The sequence below is a fragment of the Mya arenaria genome, chromosome 6 (assembly GCF_026914265.1).
Source record: "Mya arenaria isolate MELC-2E11 chromosome 6, ASM2691426v1".
In the NCBI taxonomy this organism is placed as follows: Eukaryota; Metazoa; Mollusca; class Bivalvia; order Myida; family Myidae; genus Mya; species Mya arenaria.
In genome coordinates this window covers 40597017-40615722 of record NC_069127.1, presented here as the reverse complement: position 1 = coordinate 40615722, position 18706 = coordinate 40597017, and the positions used below count along the sequence as shown (strand labels likewise).

At 33.4% G+C, this 18706-nt stretch overlaps 1 protein-coding gene across 1 annotated transcript; it reads right to left on the bottom strand.

Moving 5' to 3' along the window:
- Window positions 1–3595: 3595 nt before the first annotated feature.
- LOC128237789 (CUB and sushi domain-containing protein 3-like) lies at window positions 3596–18056 on the bottom strand. Its single transcript, XM_052953373.1, has 9 exons — window positions 18041–18056; window positions 17537–17704; window positions 12727–12903; window positions 11779–11946; window positions 9382–9549; window positions 8959–9135; window positions 8300–8467; window positions 5262–5393; window positions 3596–4730 (listed from the first exon to the last, which is right to left on the bottom strand). The coding sequence occupies exons 1-7, from the start codon at window positions 18054–18056 to the stop codon at window positions 8325–8327; spliced, it is 1017 nt and encodes a 338-aa protein (XP_052809333.1). The 3' UTR covers window positions 3596–4730; window positions 5262–5393; window positions 8300–8324.
- Between the last annotated feature and the right edge of the window lie 650 nt (window positions 18057–18706).

The following is an 18706-nucleotide window of genomic DNA, read 5'->3' as shown; positions in this document are numbered from 1 at the left end:
CAGCTAATATAAACTGGTAATTGTCACAGTAGCGAGATACAGGCAATAGTCACAGCTAATATAAACTGGTTATTGTCACAGTAGCGAGATACAGGCAATAGTCACAGCTAATATGAACTGGTTATTGTCACAGTAGCCAGATACAGGCAATAGTCACAGCTAATATAAACTGGTTATTGTCACAGTAACGAGATACACGCAATAGTCACAGCTAATATAAACTGGTTATTGTCACAGTAGCGAGATACAGGCAATAGTCACAGCTAATATAAACTGGTAATTGTCACAGTAGCGAGATACTGGCAATAGTCAAAGCTAATATGAACTAGCAAATGTCACAGTAGCGAGACACAGGCAATAGTGACAGCTAATATGAACTGGTAATTGTCACAGTAGCGAGATACTGGCAATAGTCACAGCTAATATTTACTGGCAATTGTCACAGTAGCGAGACACAGGCAATAGTCACAGCTAATATGAACTGGTAATTGTCACAGTAGCGAGATACAGGCAAAAGTCACAGCTAATATGAACTGGTAATTGTCACAGAAGCGAGATACTGGCAATAGTCACAGCTAATATGAACTGGCAATCGTCACAGTAGCGAGATACAGGCAATAGTCACAGCTAATATGAACTGGCAATTGTCACAGTAGCGATACACAGGCAATAGTCACAGCTAATATAAACTGGTAATTATCACAGTAGCGAGATACTGGCAATAGTCACAGCTAATATAAACTGGTAATTGTCACAGTAGCGAGACACAGGCAATAGTCACAGCTAATATAAACTGGTAATTGTCACAGTAGCGAGATACAGGCAATAGTCACAGCTAATATAAACTGGTTATTGTCACAGTAGCGAGATACAGGCAATAGTCACAGCTAATATGAACTGGTTATTGTCACAGTAGCGAGATACTGGCAATAGTCACAGCTAGTATGAACTGGGCGAGATACAGGCAATAGTCACAGCTAATATGAACTGGTAATTGTCACAGTAGCGAGATACAGGCAATAGTCACAGCCAATATAAACTGGTTATTGTCACAGTAGCGAGATACAGGCAATAGTCACAGCCAATATGAACTGGTAATTGTCACAGTAGCGAGATACAGGCAATAGTCACAGCTAATATGAACTGGTTATTGTCACAGTAGCGAGATACAGGCAATAGTCACAGCTAATATGAAGTGGTTATTGTCACAGTAGCCAGATACAGGCAATAGTCACAGCAAATATAAACTGGTTATTGTCACAGTAGCCAGATACAGGCAATAGTCACAGCTAATATAAACTGGTTATTGTCTCAGTAGCCAGATACAGGCAATAGTCACAGCTAATATAAACTGGTTATTGTCTCAGTAACGAAATACAGGCAATAGTCACAGCTAATATAAACTGGTTATTGTCACAGTAACGAGATACACGCAATAGTCACAGCTAATATAAACTGGTTATTGTCACAGTAGCGAGATACAGGCAATAGTCACAGCTAATATAAACTGGTTATTGTCACAGTAGCGAGATACAGGCAATAGTCTCAGCCAATATGAACTGGTAATTGTCACAGTAGCGAGATACAGGCAATAGTCACAGCCAATATGAACTGGTAATTGTCACAGAAGCGAGATACAGACAATAGTCACAGCTAATATAAACTGGTTATTGTCACAGTAGCGAGATACAGGCAATAGTCACAGCAAATATAAACTGGTTATTGTCACAGTAGCGAGATACAGGCAATAGTCACAGCTAATATAAACTGGTTATTGTCACAGTAGCGAGATACAGGCAATAGTCACAGCCAATTAAACTGGTTATTGTCAGTCACAGTAGCGAGATACAGGCAAAAGTCACAGCTAATATGAACTGGTAATTGTCACAGTAGCGAGATACAGGCAATAGTCACAGCTAATATAAACTGGTAATTGTCACAGTAGCGAGAAACAGGCAATAGTCACAGCTAATATGAACTGGTAATTGTCACAGTAGCGAGATACAGGCATTAGTCACAGCTAATATAAACTGGTTATTGTCACAGTAACGAGATACAGGCAATAGTCACAGCTAATATGAACTGGTTATTGTCACAGTAGCGAGACACAGGCAATAGTCACAGTAAATATGAACTGGTAATTGTCACAGTAGCGAGATACAGGCAAAAGTCACAGTTAATATAAACTGGTTATTGTCACAGTAGCGAGATACAGGCAATAGTCACAGCTAATATAAACTGGTAATTGTCACAGAAGCGAGATACTGGCAATAGTCACAGCTAATATGAACTGGTAATTGTCACAGTAGCGAGATACAGGCAATAGTCACAGCTAATATGAACTGATAATTGTCACAGTAGCGAGATACTGGCAATAGTCACAGCTAATATAAACTGGTAATTGTCACAGTAGCGAGATACAGGCAATAGTCACAGCTAATATGAACTGGTAATTGTCACAATAGCGAGATACAGGCAATAGTCACAGCTAGTATGAACTGGTAATTGTCACAGTAGCGAGATACAGGCAATAGTCACAGCTAATATGAACTGATAATTGTCACAGTAGCGAGATACAGGCAATAGTCACAGCTAATATAAACTGGTTATTGTCACAGTAGCGAGACACAGGCAATAGTCACAGTTAATATGAAATGGTAATTGTCACAGTAGCGAGATACAGGCAAAAGTCACAGCCAATATAAACTGGTAATTGTCACAGTAGCGAGACACAGGCAATAGTCACAGCTAATATAAACTGGTTATTGTCTCAGTAGCTAGATACTGGCAATAGTCACAGTAGCTATACTGGCAATAGTCACAGTAGCTTTAAACTGACGTACAAACCATTCTGTATTTAGCTCTAAACTAAAGTCTTATGCGCTTTGCTTTTGTGCGGTAAGCAAATCGGCATTGGTTTATCAATTCGTAGGTCATTTTTTTATCAATGCTTTAAATGAACCCAATTTTTTTTTAAACAGCAACAACATATCCTCCAAAAATTACGCAATTTCTTTATTAGTAGTAAAATTATATAACATTCAAATTAAATGCTATGACCATACTTTTACTTTGGGGCGTATTTTTCCCCGATTTAGGAGTTCAGAATAAATTCGAGCTGATGACAAACGTATTCCAAGATATAGGAAAGGAACAATATAAATCGCATAAACACATATTCCAATACATATCCTAGCAACAAAATAATACTCATTAAAACATATTTCAAGATAAATTCTAGCAACAATATTAATCGCATAAAAATATATTCCAAGATAAATTCTAGCATCAATATAAATCGCATAAAAATATATTCCAAGATATATTCTAGCAACAATATAAATCGCATAAAAATATATTCCAAGATATATTCTAGCAACAATATATATCGCATAAAAATATATTCCAAGATATATTCTAGCAACAATATATATCGCATAAAAATATATTCCAAGATATATTCTAGCAACAATATATATCGCATAAAAATATATTCCAAGATATATTCTAGCAACAATATAAATCGCATAAAAATATATTCCAAGATATATTCTAGCAACAATATATATCGCATAAGCAAATCACGATACCCAAACATCACACCAATCTTATAGGGTTAGTAATACATGATAAATGTTTCTATTACTTCCATATGATTGCTTTATGCACATAAAGAACAAGTTAGATTTCTATTAAAACTGACATTTTCTAATTAGTGTATTTCAATTAGTTGAAATAAACTTGGACAGGTATAATAATATTTTTTCATATATTCCTCAAATCTCACATTATAATACAAAATAAATATCATCACCAAGTTCATTAAATGAAACTCATTTTCTATAACAATGTGGTGTTGATTCTGGTTTGTGCCGTCTAGAGGATTTTACATCTAAGCGATGTGCAGATACTCTTAATCTCACGAACTGAACATATACCACAGAATAGTGAACTTTAAAAACGGCAAATAAAATGTTGGTTCTAGCTTTGATGGGTTAAACAGTTTTATATAAGAACACACTATTTGAACATATTTTAAAGTCTCCGTAAGATAATATGTAAGGCCATTCAATGTGAAAATTATAATGATTATGAACAATAATGGAAATCAAATGAAATAATCATTGCAAAATATATTTACACATTGACCCCAATTAAAAATCGATTTAAAATTTAATGAGAACGAAATTAAATCTCGTCATAAACATTAGATGCGTCAACGTTAGTTTCTATGTTCTTGTAGATTGCTTCATCATTGGTTTCTGTGTTCTCGTAGATTGCTTCACCATTGGTTTCTGTGTTCTCGTAGATTGCTTCACCATTGGTTTCTGCGTTCTCGTAGATTAGGTCTTGAAATGTATCGTAGTCATGTTCATCGGTATAGTTTTGAGCGATGATAGCCGCGTCAATGTTGGTTTGTGGAACATGGGCAACTGGCGTACCTTCAGTGTAAGCATAAGCTGGATTGTTCATCAAATTGTGTGTTTCTGTTTTGTATTTATCCTCAGGTTTGTTTATTTCACCGATGTTATAATAATCTTGTTCTGATACGAACGTTTGCAGACATATGGCATTTGTTTCCGAGATTCTGGTGTTACTATTTCCGTGGTTAGCTTCCAGTCTATTTCTTCGTTGCTTGATCAAGCAAGCGGTGGTCACAGCCAGAATCACAACCACCACACTTGCAATCGGAACAGCTATTAACACCGCAGATACCTCAGTAGATTTGACTGAAATATTATCAATTGAACGAATCATTTAAGAAAAACAAATGTTTATTAAATGTTTGCATGGAAACGCACTGATATATAGTGTTTCTTTATTGGTCGCTTTTATTACGTCCTGCATCACGTCTATTATCGTGTTAAAATGCGGCGGATTTGTTAAGCGGTTTATCGAAGCGTTTAGAGAAAAAAAACTCTCAATGGAAATCTGGTAATGAACCGAAGGCGGGGATCCGTAAGCGGCGTAGACTGCGTTGTGTTTAATTGAAAATGTTGAAAAAATAGTAAAGTTATCTTTCTCTGTTCCTTGTACAATTCCAAAGACTTTAAGAATGAAATGCAAATTGAACATAAAAAATGAGTTTAAATGAGTTTCCATGTTTCTTGTTTGTGATTTTATTTTCATTGTCATTGGCGTTTACCCAGTGCCATTAAACCGGGTAAATGTTTAAACTTTTTGCTACTGAGCTTGTTTCTGTAGCTTTTGGCATAACTATTAATCTATAAATAGTCTCCATGCAATGCAACAACACGTACTTTCACACGTCCCACCAAGAGCGGCTCCGTTATCATCAAAGTACCCAGTAGGACAGGAGCACAGTAGGGTGGCATCATCGCAAACAGCGTTAGGGTCAGTGCAGGTAGTGTCCGTACAGTCGTAGCCTATATCTGAAACAGTTTTACAAGTAATACTTCATTACATACATTCGAATTGCAAATTTCTAAGCACATGTATTTTGTTGCTAACAATTGTCATTTAAATGTAGCAAACCAATTAAGTATAAATGTTTGCGTTTTTATTCAGGGCTAGTTTGGTAAATAACATGTAAATATTGTATTCCCATTTTAAATTCAGTACTTTATTGTTTAGTAATTGAGTTTTATATGCATGGTAACCTAGATTCATTTCATCTTACTATTTGCTCCTCTTTGATATTTTTTGGAGCACGTTGTCAAGATTTGTCTAAAATGTACTAGATTGTTCTGTTTATTGAATGTATATATGTTTTAGAATAAACATGATATTTATAATTGTTTGGAGAATGTTAATGTATGCTAAAGGATGTAGATTTTACGGGAACATTTTCATTTTGGTTCTAAGGGCAATATTCTGATAATTGTTATTTTAGTTAAAGTTAAAGTGTCTGTAAAATGTTAACAAGTTTTTATGAATTCCTTTTTGTAAAAATCTTTGATTTATTTTAATTATCTTCTGAGGACAACGTTTAAAACCGTGTGTTTGAATTAAATAAGTGTTCGAATAGTCTGTTTATTATTTCATGCGGAATAAATTCTGTGGACATTCAAAATACCGGGATCACTGAAGATATTATATCTTTTGGATATTATTCTTTATTTCAAGTATTTAATTTCAACATTACTTATTTGAAATTACTTTTGTAAAACTTTATATAAATGTTGTTGTTTCAAATGTGTTGCTGGCTTCGTTTCTCTTCTTCTGTTGCGATTAAAAGTGTAGCTAGCGAGAAATAAAATAATATGTAGAAGTTTCTATTTAAATAAAAACAGTCATACCAGTATCAATTTAACAAACAAGCAAACAAATAGCCAAATTAGCCGCCATAGGCATAATGATATTTTAGTGCCTAAGATTATTGTTTGAACTTTTATAATTAAACAGATTGTATGTTGTTAAGAACATATGTCTTGCATTTTGATTTGAAGGATTATACCGTTAAAGCATATTGCAAAATTTCATGTCACTTGTTCCTTACCAAATAATCTGCTATTATAAATGAATGAGCGTTTCATGTGTTGTGTTTTAAATCTAATTTAGGTGTGGAATTTGATTCGATTTTCCAAAGTCATCCATTAAGTCGTATTATAATTTTAAATGTCTTTTTAAATACTTTTACCAACTCTTTTTAGTGTAGTGTTCTTTTTCTTATATGTGTTTGCTTCTTGTTTGCCCCGACCGGACTATATGAGTTATAAAATAACAATTAATACCTTCAATCAGAAGGTCGATAAATGCTTTAGAAAATAGTTTGAAATTAGGCTTTTGGAAAGAAACCTTGTGTAATCAAAGGCTTCTACTAATTCATATTATATTTGATTTACAAAATACCAATCGACCCAGTATTGAGCCCTGTGACACTTGACTTTGTTAAGTGGATATGTATTTTTATATTTAGTACTTCATTGTTTGTTAATGTAATTAATTTGTTTGTTGTAGCTTTCATTAAATGGCCATTGAATTACCAATATCAGTAAAATTGTTTGTGAATTTTGAACGTGAGAAATTATTCTTTATTGTAGATAGTTAAATTTTAGCATTACTCATTCCAAATTATTTTTGAAACTTTAAGTATGTAAATTGTGTTGTTGTTTAAATTTTGTTGCTGGTTTCTCTTTCTTTGTAGCGCTTTAGTAGTTCAATTTGAAGATTGAATGTTTTCTTTTTCATTTTTTGTCGTCCTTTTCAATGGAACGATATCCATAATTGCTATTTTCCAAAAACAGATGTATTGTCAGCTTTTGAAGTAGAATATCATGATCAAATGGGTGGAAGACCTTTTTCTTAAATCAGAAAGCTTCCATAATCTAAAAATGCGTTCAGCCAATCATTAGTTTGTCTGATAGAGCAGTTTGACAAGATTGGTTTTGTCATATTTTTTGTAATATATTAATACTACTGATTAATATGTAGTAAGTACATTCTCAGTTGAGGAATTATATGTTTTTCAAATAATTTTAATATTGTCGCGGGAACGAGATGGATCTATGAGAATTCTGGTTTTCTCTATCCGAGTGTTATAGATAGGTAAAACACATGCTTCGTTTAGCGTATCTGAATCGATCTTTGCAGATATACTACTGATTATAACTGCTGTCAGTGGCAAGACCATATGGTCACCATATACGTATTATAGATCATTATATGAATACAAGTTGGATTTACCGTGTTTGAACGCCCGGCGGAAAAATGGGTTTCACTGGTTGGTTGAACCAGTTTATGTTAACTGAAATTCACTATTATCCTAGTATTTATCAACATTATTTTTTACGTATTAAATAAACCTTGAAACATATCGACAGATTAATGTTAATTCAAAAATATAAATGCCATATGTTTGATATGAGTATATCTGAATTTTCACACGCACTATTCACACATTTAACGACACCATCTTGAGAGTGAAATTCAACAGCCGACTTTTACGTAGTCTTGAAGTAATTTAATTTCCGTTTAGATGACGGTTAGATATTGTCAGAAATAAACACTAGTCTGGCAAGTACACCTTATTAAATAAGTGAACACTATCTTCTAACTTATTTTATTTTGAAAATGTAAATCACCAAAAGTGAATAAAAATATATCTCACAGTAAATACAGAAGGCAAAACATTTTAGCTGAATATAGGTAGAATATGTTACTTCTATTATATTTGCAACTTTTTATGTATGGAATTAAACAGAATTACATATTCGATCAATTTTCAAACGGTTTTTACATTGTAGCGACAATCAAACTAAACGTTGTTATGGCTGAAACAAATCGATACACTAAATACAAAGATATTGATTAATTGCTATATTATTGCGCATCGTACCTGAATGACAGACTGGTCGTGTAGCTCAACCACTTGTGAAGCATCCAATGGTCTCTGCACCCGACGACGTATATCCAGAATTACACGAGTACGTTATACGTGCACCGAGGAATGTGTTTGTGGGGCTTGTATACGTGCTGTAAGGCACCGCTGGTACAGTGCCACAATCTGTGTATAAAATACGTTATTGAATTTTTTTTTCTATATATTGAGATAATATCCCATGATTAAAATTATATATGTTTCTAATAAACCTTTATTATTTATTAAATAAAACAAATACTACTCACAATCTATGCTATGATGAGAATAATATTGAATTTAAATGATGATGATTATTTCGTTTCAAATCTTGAGCTTTTCATTATTATTAAATGGACATTTTGCACGAGTTCCGTTTTTTCACGAAATAAAATGATATGTTTGAACAAATGAATAAATCGGTAAGCATTTATTTAACGAAAATGGTGGGCCAGCGATAAAAAAATATGTAAGTTCATTAAACACGGTCATAATTGGACCTTTATGTATTAAGAGCTGTGGTGTTTCATGTTTACACTTAAAACTGAACGCAATGTTCTGTGAAGGCAAACAGTAAATGGAAAAATTGATTCCACAAGCCAGTAGCCTAGTACTATGTATCCAAAGAGCCGACATACCTCGAGTACAAGTTGGGGAATTACCGTCCAATAAGCTTTCAGTTTGACATGTCCTAACTAAATTGCCTTCAGTATGGATGTGGCCTCCGGCACATTTGTACGTTACGGTCGTGTTGTAAACAATTGTTGCTCCAGAATCTTTGGAAGCGTCTATTACGTCCGGTACAGAGCAGATTACTACGGTAACAAATACATAATAACAAACACTTTGGTATATAGATATAAATTTTAGCTAGTTATATCTAGAAACTTTACCTATTGTTATATTAGCAACTGCAAATTTATGTAATTTAAAAAAGTGGAATTCATCAGTCCAATGGAATTTCAGACGGATATAACGATGTGGAGAAAGTCAAACCTAACGTTGCAATTTCTGAAACAGTTCGAATTCTAAAAACGAAGATGACGATTTTTGCATCTAACCTGGATGACAGACTGGTCGTGTGGCCCAACCGCTTGTCAAACATACAATGGTATCTGCACCCAACACCGTATATCCAGAATTACACGAGTATGTTACACGTGCACCGAGAAGTGTGTCTGTGGGAGCTTTATACGTGCTGTAAGGCACTGCTGGTACAGTGCCACAATCTGTGTATAAAGAAACCCTTTTTCAAATGATTTAAATTTTATATTGTTTCAAATATTCGTATTCAGTATATTAACGATATGTATTTTAATGTGGCTCAAATACAATGTTGTATATGATTAAGTTTATACTGATTAACCTTTATTATTTTTGTATTACGACAAATGCTATTCATCATTTTAACTACGACATGTGAATATCTAATTCAACTGATGTCCAAGAAACCCGTTTCAAATCTTGCGCGGTCCATTTTTATCAAATGGACAATTTAAACGTGTTCACTTAAAACGAAATGATTTGGCTGATCATATAAATAAAATAAGGAATTATAAATTACTCTACGATAACGGTAAGTCTACAGTGAATAACATAATAATGTAGGGAAAGAAGGTTTAAACTTAAAACAGTGTTTAGTGAATGTAAAATCGAATAGCAGCCACAAATATGAATGGGACCTCCTACACATATTTATGTAACGGTGGTGTTGTAAGAAATCGTTTCCCAATCTTTTCAAGCGGCCTCTACGTCCGATTACATGTTACTGTGATAACGAATATATTCCAGACATTAGCTCTTCGATTGCATCTTTGTATTTATGCTATAAATAACGGACTTTAACAGAATGTAACTGGACAAAAACTGTTTGATTGATTTCTGATTTTTGCATAAACACAAAACGGCAATAGAATGCAATCCAGATAGAAAACATTTAATTACAATTGCATTATTTTGTTCTTCAGTGAAAGTAAGCGCCGCCTGTATTACATTTATATGCTGATGTTCAATATAATTTCTGGATGAAATTACTTGTTAAGAGTTAAATAAACTAAGATATTTTAAACAAATTGATGTTCTGAATTCACGTTTAATGTTTATTAATTGAAATGAGTATCAAAATTAGTTCTATTTCCAAGTAAACGTACATATCGCGACATATAATGTCAATCAAAAGATTGCTAATTGTTTTATCAAGACATTGTTTTATGATATAAAAGGCAAACTTGGATTGGGTACCTTTTCGATATACAACCTATTTATACATTGCCTCAAACCTGGAACGTTTTTCTGAATGACACAATTAAATTGAAATTAAATCGAGGGCTGTTCGGTGGTATCCGTCGACCAAACTCTCATTTTTAATTTTAACACGCCCTGTGACGCCAGTAAATCAATGGGCTACCAAAATATATTGATGGATGGATGTGTAGAAGGATGGGATTGATTGCTTGATGGGTGTAAGGAAGGATAGTTGATTTATGACGGGTACAATGTACATCGTCAACAACACATATGCTTACAATAAATCATGACAACGTACACATGCATATTAACGAAAAAGACTCATAAGTCTGTATTAAGCAAACCTAGCAAACAGATCAATTGGGCGACAAACTTAATCTGCGCATGCGCAGAGGTATGCAATTTCTCTGTGTGGCGGGAATATTCCAAAATATGGAGAACACGTATGTCAGACAAAGTTTTGCGCAACGTTTGTTTTTGTTTTTGAGTTATAGTAAAAGAACGCACTGTTTCTAACGTTCCTCATCTGAGATTATTTCGAGAGCATTGATGACCATTTTCTTTCAATCTCAGAACGGCAAGGCTGTCAAACTAAACATTTGGGTTTAAATGATTATTAAATATACTTTCTCTTAAGTTCAAATGAAGAGTAGCAGCGCGAAGTTCGCACATGCTGTTCTCGCTTCCAAATGTATTAATATCGGTATTTCACAATCACCATGAAAGTATTGCAGCAACCAAACATTAACATATCCAGCGTATGTTGATTTTAAACCTGATGCAAGACACTCGTTGCTTGTTGAAATGTTATTTTTGGTTTATTAGCCTGTGTTAAACAGATGCCTTCATTCTTTTCTCACCAAGGAACATTTACTAATTATATATCGTTGTGTTTTGATTCCGTACTTTTTTAAAATTTTAAAGTTTTTAAAATATATCTTTTACTGTAAATAACATTTTGTTTTCCGAAAACTGACAGATACATCATTTTGTTTCACATCAATCCAATCAGTTTGCATTAAATTTGTTTTAGTGCTTCTCAATACAAGCTGCATTAGTTAATTCATAATCAAACGGACTTTGGCAAATAACGTTAAAAAAGAACCTTGATGAGACAAAAAAGTTCACTAAGTTTTATAATGCAACTGCTAAAACAATTGAATATACTAAATACGAAGTTCGATTATTCTTTATATTAATGCATGTCTCACCTAGATGACAAACTGGTCGTGTGGTCCAACCGTTTGTCAAACAAACAATGGTCTCTGCATTCCTCGCCGAATATCCAGAATTACACGAGTACGTTACATGTGCACCGATGAGTGTGTTTTGGGGAGTTGTAAAAGTGCTGTAAGGCACCGATGGTACGGTGCCACAATCTGTGTATAAAAAGCTTGTTTAAGAAAAGTAAAAATTTCTACCCAATGAGCTTTTTTCCCTTCAATTAATTAAAACAAAATCAAACAATTTGCCATATTAGCATAGAAACAAGTGCGATGTATTTTGAAGAAAGGAAATGCAAATACGAGTTCGTGTATCAGTAAGTTCATTCTGACTAGCCTTTATATCATTAGTATTAATACAAATAGTATTCAGCTTGTTAATCACCGGTATAAATTAAGATTAATTTCAAATGGTGTCCAATTTATTTCGTTATAAACCTTTGGCTTGGCTTTGGCTTGGCTGATTTCTTACCAAATTGATGTTTTCACGGGTTCAGTATCTCTACGAAACAAAATGATTCGGCTTACCATATAAATTCAATACTGAATGGGATTGTTTGGACTTGGGTTTTCAATTATCCATCGATAATGGTTAGCCCACGATAAATAACATGTAATTAGAAAGACGATTTAGATTGAACATATGCCAGATCGTGATCGGTCAATTCTTACCAAATGGGCATTTTGCACGTGTTAACATTTTTACCAAATAATTTGGCTGTTCAAATAAATAAGATACTGAATGCGAATGTTTAAACTTTGCTATATATTATTCTGCAGGAACAGTAAGCCTACATAAAATAATATGTAAATGTATGGAAAGAAGGTCTAAATTGTTTACATTTTAAACTGAAAGCAGTGCATGTAAAATCGATCAGAATGTGAAATGGTTTCATCAGCCAGTACACGAATTGTTCATACATATAGCCCTCATACCTCGAGTACAAGTTGGGGAAATTCCGTCCAAATGGCCGTTAGTTTGACATGTCCTGACTAAATTGCCGTCAGTATGGTTGTGGCCTGCTACACATGTGTACGTAACGGTCGTGTTGTAAGCAATCGTTGCTCCCGAGTTTTTGAAAGCGGCTTCTACGTCCGGTACAGAACAGGTTACTGTGAAAACGAATATATTACAAACAATAGCACTTCGATTGCAACTTTTTTCTTATGCTTCATATACCTAAATTGACTTTAGCAGGTTACTTCTTGTAAAAATATGTTGTTTTATCTTGTTTGAATTGCTATGCTTGATTTATGTATTTGCATAAACACCATGCGACAATAAAAAGTTTCATTTTAAATACAATCGACTTAGTCAACATTCAATTTTAAATGCATAAGCTATGTTTTTTCTGTAAAAGTAAGCTTCGCCTGTTTTATGTTCATATGATGTTTTTGAGAATTATTCATAAATGAAATTACTTATTAAGTGTTAAATAAACAATATAGGATTCAATAAAATTGATGTTCTGAATTCATGTCCAATGTTTATAAATTGAAATATGTATCAAAATTAATAGTATTTGTCCGTAAACATCTTTACCGCTTCATAAGATGTAAATGTCAGTCATATTTTAAATATTTTAAATGTCTTGAATTAGTTTCTTTTTATCAAACGCCACTTTCGAATGAAATGATTAAGATGTGGTTACGAACAACTAAGTTATATTTAGACAAAGGGTGTTTTGGACAACGATTTAAACAGTTTTTCACTACAGTATGTTGTTAATAAAAAATATTGTTTTTGTTGCCAATACATTCATACCAAATTGGTGCAATTGTCTTTATTTTTTACAATGATGTAATTTATGGATGGTAAGCCATATGAAATGTTATACATCATGTTTATAGTTTATTTCATAGACACTGTACTATACTTTTATGGATAATTAAATATCCTTTATCATGTTCCCATGGATATCCCACGCCAATCACACAAAATCCAATTTAGGATCAGAGTTGGCGTTTATGTTTTAGAAAATATCGCACTGTGTGCACGTGTTTGGCCAGTGAATCTTTACATTTAGGACATTGTAGTAGCTAAGCCTATCACCTAGCAAGATAGTATAGAAGCCAAAAAATACATGATGTTAACTTGTACGGTTATACCCTTGTACATGTAAAAAAATGAGTTTACAAAATTTTACAATACATAAACTTGAACCTTTTAGCTAACTGGTGCTCGTATAAATCACTTTCCACGTCATTTTCAAAGGGACTCGCTCATGTTTTGGCACCAAAATATATATTTCGTTAATGGATCTCAAAACACTTATATTAAGTTTACACTTTGATAACGAAATCGCAAAAAGGCAATAATGGTATTAAAAGAAGATCTGGTTTTAGGCGGGAGCGAAACCACATTGGTACAGTCAAGACGAATGACTCCTGAATGACACACTTATATTGGAATGAAATCGGGGGGTGTTAAGTGGCGTGGCTTTCGTCGCCTTAACTTTTACTTTTAATTTAAACACGCCGGCTGACGCCAGGCCATCAATCCCTTTTTGTTTTCTAGAGTGTAGTTTACCAATATAGAAAGATAAATTGATGGATGGACGGGTGGATAAATGGTATTAATTGATTGATGTGTGGAAGGATGGATAGTTGTTTTATGACGAGTACAATGAACATCGTCACAAACACGTATCTTTATAATAAATCATGTCAACGTTTATATGCATTACAATATTCAAACGTATTTATATACAAAAATAAGTAGTAAACGGGACAATTTAGCGACATACTTATTCTGCAGATATCGTTGCTTGTGTGGCGTGAATTTTTCAAAAAATGGCGAACACATATCTATGGAAATTACGAGCTATACCCTAAGCAATGTGTTTCCACAATTTATTCATTGTTAAGAACAAAGTATTACGCAATGTTTGTTTTTGTTTTTGAGTTATTGTAAAAGAACACATTTGGGGCTAACGTTCCCAATCTGACATTTTTCCGGAACGTTAAGGGTCATTTCCTTTCAATCTCAGAAAGACAAGACTCTTAAACCATTAGGTTTAAACGATAATAACATTTACTGACTTTATCGGTGTCAAGTGCTATAATGAAGAGTAACAGCATAAATATCGTGTATGTGCTACTCGCATCCAAATAAGCGAACTGTAATCGTAGCGAGATGGAGCATGTCTGGTAACCACCGGACCAATACAAATGGTTGGTCAATTAGTGTTTCCTCTTCAGCCTTAAGTCATAAATGACTACTGTCTAATATGACTCTTTAAAACGTTTCTTAATATCTAAATTATGCCTATATCTCCAACGGTGTTCGAAAAACCGAGAACCGCTATAACGTGAAAACAGGGTTTTCCCCTTATCTTTAGAACTTACATAGGCATGTTTGCTATCGACCGGATCGGTTTGAATGGCTCTATCATCTGTTAAACGTAAACCGGAAGAAAAGTCGATAGTGGGTCAACACGAGCGAATTTTCTCATTTATGGCTCTACCGGCCTCGGGCAAAAGCCCTCGGCCAATTATTCCTTCCACTGGGGCAATAATCAACCAAAAGCCATGATCAACCATGTATTATTCTATAAATAACTAGAAAAACAACACGAACTTTGCGCAATTCTCTTTTAAATTACATAAATATTACTAAATTGTAAACACACGTTGCTTATGGTGTAACTTGTTACTGTCATACACACGTTCGCGATATTTTGGAACATTCCCGCCACACAGCGAATTCATACCTTTGGGCATGCGCATGATGAGGTGACCCATCGCCCTTTAAACTACTAACACAACCTTTTTAAGCTAATTACTCAACATCATTAGTTGTAAGATCTATATTCAATCAGAGGATGTACTAGTTAAACAAAATAACATTCTAACTTAAAGTTTAGTTAATTTCTTTAGAATAAATATTGAACAAACAAGCAAAGTTTTCGCATTAATATTTATTGAAGAAACTGTAAATGCTTGTAAACTTATTTTCAAGAGCAATTGTTTTGCAACACAAATATGATTTAACCTTTTGATACATATCACGAACAAAAGTAGTTCTCCTTATTTTCTCAATTTATAGATCTTTGGACATAATGCATTTCCATAACGAGTAATAAGACGGTTCATTGAATCGACTGACATGTCGTACAGTCCCTTCTGTTCATACAATATATGTTTGCATCAGAGAATGAAGCATAACTACGACATCAGTTGTAGACGCCCTATTTAAAATCGGATTTGGTATCTTAAATAATATTCTTCAAAACCGTTTTCTACACGCTAATTAATAAAAGTGCTCGATTGATTCGATAAACAGAAATAATTAATATCATCACATTTGAACATATGTTTGTTGAGTGGAATAATAATTATTTCAGCACATTGTTCAGGAAAGTAACACTAATTCAGATCGTTATTACTACATATCACACATACGCAAACAACGTATCTACAGTTTCAAAAACATCAATAAACAAATACGCATTGTCACATGCATTCAATTGTTTCAATGATTAACAGCATTTATTACTTATTGAATATTTCTAATTTCATCCAGTTCTTGGAAGACAGCATTTGGTTAATAAAAGTCGATAATATCGTTCAAACCTCTTGCACCATAATTATAACCATCAACTGTTTTGGTAGTAATGCTTTCAAAATACTCATAAATTTATCAGGTGGTATTTTATTTGAATTTTTGGAAGATTTGGAATTTATAAATTTGATGATAATCTAGGTCTGCTTTTTGATACGTTTTAAAATATATGTTTCTCTTTCTGTTACCAACATTTTGTTTTCGAAAATAGAATGGCAATAATGAATGACATAAATCCAATTTGTTTTGTATACATTTTTTTTTATCTTAGACAAGTAAAAAAGCTGTTAACCCCCAGACATGTACAGTATTTTGATTTCTTTAATGGCATGGTTATAACTTTGCGACGCCATCCTGAGGTTGAAAATCCTACTTTTACGTTTATATTGTAATGACAATATAGTAGTTATTATGAAAATATGAAAAGGATAATGTTCAATGAGTTGGATGCACCATTCACTATTGATGATATAAGTAGAAATATAAAAGCGTTAGATCTAGGTCAAAGTGCTGGGCCCGATATAGTTTTTGACACATTTTCACCCATATTTTCTTTGTTGTCTAATAAACGTTTAGAACAATATCATTTTCCTGAACTATGGAGTGCTGACTATTTAATGCCTATTCACAAGAATGGAAGTCTGTCAGCTGTGAAGAATATTAGAGGAATTGCATTATTGATTGTACTATGGAAATATTTACTAAATATATCAATGAACGTTTGGTAACGTGAGCTAAAACAAAAACATATGCGTTTAATCACAAGCTGGGTTTCGTTCAAAAATTGGATCTACTGACAATGTTTTTGCTTTCCATAGTTTGATAAATCATATTCTAAATATGAATGAACAGTTGATTTGTTCATTTGTTAGTTATTTAAAAAAAGAGATAATCTTGTACGACCTAACATTAGGTATTAATTATATACTAGGTAAATTCTTCTATGAAAAAGTATATATATTAGTGGTTCTTGGAGAAATTGGTGAACTGTTTTCTCTAGTCTGGCGAGTACAGTTTACTACATTTAGGGATGATAACGTTCCTTCTATAATAATTATAACTATATATGTATAGAATTAAACAGAATCATATGTTCACTCTTATTTCAGACGGATTTTACATTGTGCAGACTAAATACGAATATGACAATTAATCATTCTATCTAATTTATGCGTAGCTTACTTGGATCACAGACTGGTCGAGTGGCCCAACCGCTTGTCAAACATACAATGGTCTCTGAACTCGACGACGTATATCCAGAATTACACGAGTACGTTACTCGTGCACCGAGGAATGTGTTTGTGGTGGCTGTGTAAGTGCCGTGTGGCACCTCTGGTACAGTGCCACAATCTGTGTATTAAAGGCGTCTTGAATAAAAGATAGGAACACTTCTTAATAATAAGCTTAAATTCTATGATTTAAATTATGTATTTAAAATTGCTTTAAATGGTTTTAGTCTAGTATATTAAAAATTCAAGTGTATAATGATGTAAAAATATTTAAATAATAGTTCTTGCATCGGTAAGATAAGTTTAATTAATCTTTATTATTTAAGAAATAAAACAAATTATACTCACAAACTAAACTACGATGAGAATAAATTAAATTTAAATGATTTCCAAATATTCGTATCATACCTTTAGCTTTTTATTATTATTAAATGAACATTTTGCACGGGTTCAATACTTTTACACAATGACATGATTTTTTTTAACCAATGAATAAATTGCTAAGCACTTACTTAACGGAAATGGTGGGCCAGCGAAAACAGATATGTAAGTTCATTGAACATGGTTTTAATGGGACCTTTATGTTTTTCAGAGCTGTGGTGTTTTGTTTACACTTAAAACTGAAAGCAGTGTTCTGTGCATGCAAAAAAGTAAAAGGAAATTTGATTCCGCAAGCCAGTAACCTAACATGTATACATAGAGCTCACAAACCTCGAGTACAAGTTGGAGAATTACCGTCCAATTGGCCGTCAGTTTGACATGTCCGAACTAAATTGCCATCAGTATGGATGTGGCCTCCTGCACATGTGTACGTTACGGTCGTGTTGTAAACAACCGTTGCTCCCGAATCTTTGGAAACGTCTTTTACGTCCGGTACAGAGCAGGTTACTACGGTAAAGAATATATAACAACAAACCCTTGGGTATTTAGATATACAATTTTATCTAGATATTTCTAGAAACTGTACCTTTTGTTATATTAACAACTACAAATTTATGTAATTTAAAAAAATGGAATTCATCAGTCCGTTCATACGGAGTTTACGTTATGGAGGAAGTCAAAACTAATATTGCAATTTCTTAAACAATTCGATACACTCACTACGAAGATGATGAATAATCGT